This window comes from Crocuta crocuta, unplaced genomic scaffold (genome assembly GCF_008692635.1).
Source record: "Crocuta crocuta isolate KB4526 unplaced genomic scaffold, BGI_CrCroc_1.0 scaffold737, whole genome shotgun sequence".
NCBI lineage: Eukaryota > Metazoa > Chordata > Mammalia > Carnivora > Hyaenidae > Crocuta > Crocuta crocuta.
Genome location: NW_027527804.1, coordinates 1,315,808 through 1,321,807, shown reverse-complemented (window position 1 = coordinate 1,321,807; position 6,000 = coordinate 1,315,808). Strand labels below are relative to the sequence as shown.

Below are 6,000 nucleotides of genomic sequence, written 5' to 3'. Positions count from 1 at the left end.
CAACACAATCACGAGCATAACAGAACCCCCCACGACACTCCATTGTCTTTCTCTAGTTGATTCATTCACCAGACTTTTACAAGTACTTATTATACTATCAACACATATGTCAGGTGCTATGGATCAACATTAAGAAAACACATACCTCTACCCTTGAGGAACTAGCAACCAATACGAAGTCAAAGCTACACTATTGCTCAAAGTGCACTGCATTGTTTCCACAAAACTGTTGTAATACAGCATTATCCAATAGAAATGTAACCTGAGCCACATATATAACTTTAAGATTTCTAGTAGTCACTTTAAAAAACATACAACATGGAGCGCCTGGGTGACTTAGTCTGTTAAGCATCCAACTTCAGCTCAGGTCATGATCTCATGGTTCGTGGGTTTCAGCCCCCTGTAGGGCTCAGTGCTGATGGTGCAGAGCCTGCTTGACATTCTCGCTCTCTCCTTTCTCTCTGCCCCTCCCCACTTGCACTTTCTCTTTCATAATAAATAAAATATACTTAAAACATAAAACAAAACAGATGAGGTAATTTTAATGATATGGCTTTATTTCGCACAATATATCCCAAAGTATTATCGTTCTGACATGTAACTAATACATGCTTTTCACTTAATGAGGTATTTCACAGGTTTTTGTACTAAGTCTTCTAAATCCGGTGTGTAGTTTTCTCTTATAGCACATCTCAATTCAGACTAGCGACATGACAAGTGTTCCATAGTCATTCGTGGCTTGTGGATGGATACCATATTAGTGCAAGAGAACGGGATGCTCCTTACCTTACTGCCAAAGTGGGGATTGATAAACGTCACATCCTCCAAATTCAGTAGAATTCTGTTGGGTCCTTTAATCAACTGGATTTTATTTATACGATGCCTGAAACAAGCGTAAAATCGGAGGGTCACAGGGGGCTGGATATTTTTTTTTCCAAACCCAGGATAAATTTGCCCCATGATAGAAGTTTTAGAAATATAGAAGATAATGGAGAGAACAACCACACATGGATCTTTCCTTTAGTACCCACAGGAAAGAGAAATTGCAACGCTGGTTCTCACCACTTGTGGAGTTACAAAGAGCGAAAGAGAAAAATGAAAATGGCATTGAAGAGGCATCAAAAGGGGAGGGTGAGGATGCTGCATGGGGATGGTAGGTCATACTAATAAAATGGCGATCACACATCAAGAGGACATTCAAAACAACGCCTCCTAATACTTGTATAGAACTCAACACCCTTTCTCATATACCATAGTATATACCCTAATAATACCCAGGCCAAGAATCATTCATCTCCATTTTATAGATGCAAAAACACATTAAAGAAACAAAACAAAATTAAGCCAATTTTGAGATCCCCTAGCCTGAGGCAGCGCTGGGACTCACTCAAATCCTTGGTCCCTGGCTGTGGGCCCAGATTTCTGCCTACAAGACTACTTGTCTTGCAAAGTTGCATCAATGCGTTGCCAAAGCAACAGGTTGAAAAGTGGAAAAATTCAATCAGTTGGTTGCTTTGTCTACATGATTCCAAACAAGTGGGCTTCCTGGGGTTTTTTTTTTCTTTTACTGAATTGGTCTCTTGTCTGAGCATTACACAGACACAGTTTAAACCTTATTCTCTTCAAACATGCCCATTAATTTGCAGCGAATGTAATTATTTCCTACAAATCAATTACTAGACACATAAGAATTTATGATGCCTTACCCACGCAGTCAGGTAGGTCATCTCAGTTGAGCTGACCTGGCAACTCAAGGACCCGGAGGGTACCTTGGATTTAGTCTGCATGGTTGTTTTCTTCTGTTTTGTCTTAGGGGCTCTGACAGCAACAGTTTGGCTTCGCTTTTTCCTCAACCCCTTAATGGTCACCCTGTGGAATGTATTAAAGTATTAAAGCCAGCGCCAGAGTGGGAAAAACAACCACTGAATCAAAATGCTTTGTCAAGTTGCTCTAAGGAACTCTGCAATGGCACTGTAGCTGTAAGCAGCAGCAAGGAGGTTTTTCTCAGTGACTCCACTGGTTTGTAAACAAACAATTAATGTGTTTCTAATTGCCTGCCAACAAATATGTCCCTTATCACTGTGGGAGCTGCTACCCTGCAGAGAAAATTAAAAGAGCCCTGTAGTGAATTCTTGGGTAAAGCACATGAATCTTTTGGCAACGTAAAGCATCACTCCCTAACTTATCTGTTTCATATGTGTAGTGAATTGTCTTAAGGCAGGCACACCTGTAAAAATAACCATGCTCCAGAGCACACTCCAGTAGAAGGAGAACTGGACTCCCAATCCACAGATCTGGGGTATAGTGCAGATTCTGTCATTAATTAGCCAGATGACCTTAGATAAATAATTTAACCTCTTCATGCCCCTGTGTCTTCATCTGTCTAGCAGGATAATAGTTCTGCATTACCCGCTTTATAGAGTTGTTTTGAAAATCAAATGAGATAATGTATGTGAAAGTGCTCTGAAAAGCATGAAGCACCATGAAAGTAGAAGAGCTCATTATTATCATTATCATCATTAGTATTACAAAGCACTGGAGAGCTTTATAGAAAGGGGAGGCAATCTGGTTCAGAGTAGGGAGAAAGGAGGAGTTCAACGAATCCTTTGTTTTGGGGTGGTTGGGTTCTTTGCACGCTTTCCTTCTGGAAAAAAAAAAAACTTAAACAATCAAAACACACAAAAAGGGAAGGAACAGAGAGTCACTCTCCTGCAAGTAATCACCATCTATTACAGAAACTCATCAGACGCTCAGTTCTTCTGATTGCAGCCGTGGTGGGCAGAGAGAGGGAGGAACGCAGCAAAGAGAGGGCATCTTTTGTGCTTTGTTAGCTGAGGAACCAAGGACCAAGTGACTCTGGCAAATGATGTGCCTCTCTCCCATCTCTGAGTTTTCTGTGACCACTTGAAGTACCAATTGTCTCAAACTCATTTTCCTCTCCAATCATTTTCCTCTCCAATCATGTCCCTCTCCAATCATTTTCCTCTCTAGTCTTCTTGGCCCTTCAGCCCAAGCTCCAAACAATCCCCTTCATGATTTTTAAGACTTGTTTTTTCTTGCTTTCCTAAGAATTGCAGATTGAACTCATTATTCTAAGCCCAAAGAACCCGTTCATTCCATGGGAAATACCAGGGAGGCCAGTCATGGAGGGTGAGGTGGGGGGTTGACTGACAGGTAACATAAGCCACTGAGTGACTCCATTTTCAACCTTGCAATGGGATGTTTTGGCATTAGGTAGCCAGAGCCCATTACTCTTCAAATCTCCCTAGAGAGGGAAGCTTTTTCATTGGACGGCATTTATTTTCACTAAGCATCTAATGATGTTAATTCAATCCTTTAGTCTTTGGCAGCAGCTAAATTCAATATGTTAAATTTCTGTTCTGAGCAGGGATATGTCACAGTCACAAAAATTAAAAGAAAAACTTCCTTTCAACTAATGTCTTTATCAAATGTGTTTTAATAATTCATAAGCTACAAAGCACTCTGTATGGCTTTATCAAGTTTCTAATACGAGGAGATTGAATAATGGTTTTTCACAGTGATGCCAACATACTAAACATTAAGAGTAACACCTGTTAGAGTTTAAATCCAGTATTTCACAGACTCATTAGAACATTAGAGCTGGAAGGGCTCTTAGATCACTTAATCCAATCCCTTCATTTAACAAATGAGAAAATTCTGGCCGAGAGAGGTTTAGTGTCTTGTCCAAATTTCTACAGCTGCTTAGTACACTCTAGACATTTTTTTCTTGGAACCTGCCAAAATAGCTCCACTCCGTTCGCTACCAAGTTCGTGTCATATTTTTGTCAGGACCACTCTTGCAAAGACATAACAAAGGTGTGGTTAGCAGGATGGAAAGGGTAAAATGGGAGGGTCATGGTTGATTTCATTTTTTTACTTTCCCCCAATCATCTTTTTTTTTAATGTTTTATTTATTTCTAGGAGCAAGAGAGAGAGAGAGAGACAGCGTGAGCGGGGGAGGGTCAGAGAGAGAGGGAGTCACAGACGCTGAAACAGGCTCTAGGCTCTGAGCTGGCAGTCAGCACAGAGCCCGACGCGGGGCTCGAACACACGAACTGCGAGATCATGACCTAAGCGAAAGTCGGACGCTTAACCGACTAAGCCACCCAGGCGCCCCTCCCCCAATCATCTTAATATGGGGAGGGTCATCTGTTAAAATGTGAAGGTTATAAGAAAAGAGTGTTGTATGAAGCCATCTTCAGCCATTTACCCCTGATCCTAAATTAGTTCATCAGAGTAGTTGGTCGCCTATCATGGGAGCTCAGGGAGGAAGATAAAGACTTGATAATAATGATGTTGATGATCTATTAGGATAGCTTTTGTCCAAAGAAGAAGGACAATACAAATCTGGAATGTGTACCCTGGGCAAAAGGCATGAGTGCCAAGGTGAGGATTCTGGGATCCCAACAATCAGCAGGAGAATCCCATGCACCTGGGAAGGAGAGGTGACTTGGCCACTTACTGAGTATCTACTCTGAGTCAGGTATTATTCTAGGTGTTTTACTTGCTTGAGTTTATTGAATCTCTGCTGTGATCCTGGGAGTTCGGACCATTATTCCTAACTCTGGGATTCTAGCCAAAGTCTGACTAATTCTTGGAACTGGTTAAAAGATTCCAATTCTGCTTTCTATTTGTCCATACTATTTGGGGAAGGAGGTGGGTATAGAAGACTCTGCCAGTGGAAAAGAGAGCACAGCTAGGGAATAAGCCAGCACTAAAGTATTAGTTCTCCTATTTCACGATAGTGTTGAGAGTTAGATGTCCTCACAGGCAACAACACTGACAACACAGCTGAGGAAGTTATTCTTGGCACCATGAAAACACTTTGCTCTAAATGGGGCCAGTAGGGATGGTAAATCACTATGGAAAAAAAGGGAAATCAGTGGGTCATGTAATGAGGAAATTGTACTGAAACATGACTTCCAGGAAATAAATATTCACAAGGCCATTATGGACTTGTACTTTCATATACAAAAGAACAAAAATGTACCTTATAAAGTAAGCAAATCCATTAATAGACAGCAAGGCTATAAGCAAAGCAAGGCAGACCATCGCGGCAAAGGCAGGGTCAATGCCTGTAGAGAACAAGAGGAAGAATGGCATTATTGGAGAAAGGCTGTAAATAAAGGGCACCACGGAGTGACTCCTCATGCTTTCTGGTGAGTCTAAAATCAAGCCACATTTACCTAACTTAATTCCATTTTTCTACAGCACAGTATGTCTTGTTGACTTTATGGATACAGAAAGCAATTTCACCGTTCTGAATCAAAACCACTCATCACTCTGACAATAACAAATCACATGAATTAAAGCTGACCTGGGTGTTTCTTTGGAGGTAAAGTCCACGAATTGAAAACTTTGAGTACCTTAATTTAAGTTGGATGGCAATAGAGTTCTTGAGAATAAATATGTTATCTCACCTGTGAAGGGTAAGCATTATGTTGCCTTCGTAAAATAAAAGACCTTTTAACTTCACTGGAGCCCATAGACCTTGTGAGTTATGGATGAAAAACATAATAGCACTTGTCCTTCAAGGATGAGTCTGTTTTTGATAATTAGTGTTTCATCGAGATGTAAATTGGCCTCTAGAAACCCTAAATGTTTGGATGGATTACTAAGATTTCAGAAGGAAATAGATGATGATGGTAATGAAAAGGTAGTTGGGTGTGTCATGCTCAAGCAAAAGAGAAATTGAAGCCCATTTCAAATAGATGCATTTGATTTTAGAAGGGTGTGGTGTACACTAGCATAGGAATAATATGGGTCCTTCTAAAGTTCCCTTCTGGCATTCATAGATTTGATGGAATTTCCACTCTTCCTTAAGCTAGAGGAGTTCCATCAGTCAATCAAAGTGCAAGTATTTACTGGATGCAGACTGTGTTGCATGGCAGGGGGGAGGGGTGGCATAAGAATTATTAGCTATGCCCTCCAGGAGCAGTATATTTGGGAGGGGGAGACGCAATCAATACACAAGAAACA

At 40.9% G+C, this 6,000-nt stretch overlaps 1 protein-coding gene across 1 annotated transcript in view; it reads right to left on the bottom strand.

The window, feature by feature from the left end:
• The window catches only part of GUCY2F (guanylate cyclase 2F, retinal), an 87,379-nt gene that overhangs the window by 56,075 nt on the left and 25,304 nt on the right, over positions 1 to 6,000 (bottom strand). Inside the window, exons 4-5 of the mRNA XM_077773784.1 lie at positions 5,012 to 5,096; positions 787 to 883 (exon numbers count right to left, since the gene is read on the bottom strand). Coding sequence (XP_077629910.1) covers positions 787 to 883; positions 5,012 to 5,096 — 182 coding nt within the window. The remainder of the gene's footprint in view (positions 1 to 786; positions 884 to 5,011; positions 5,097 to 6,000) is intronic.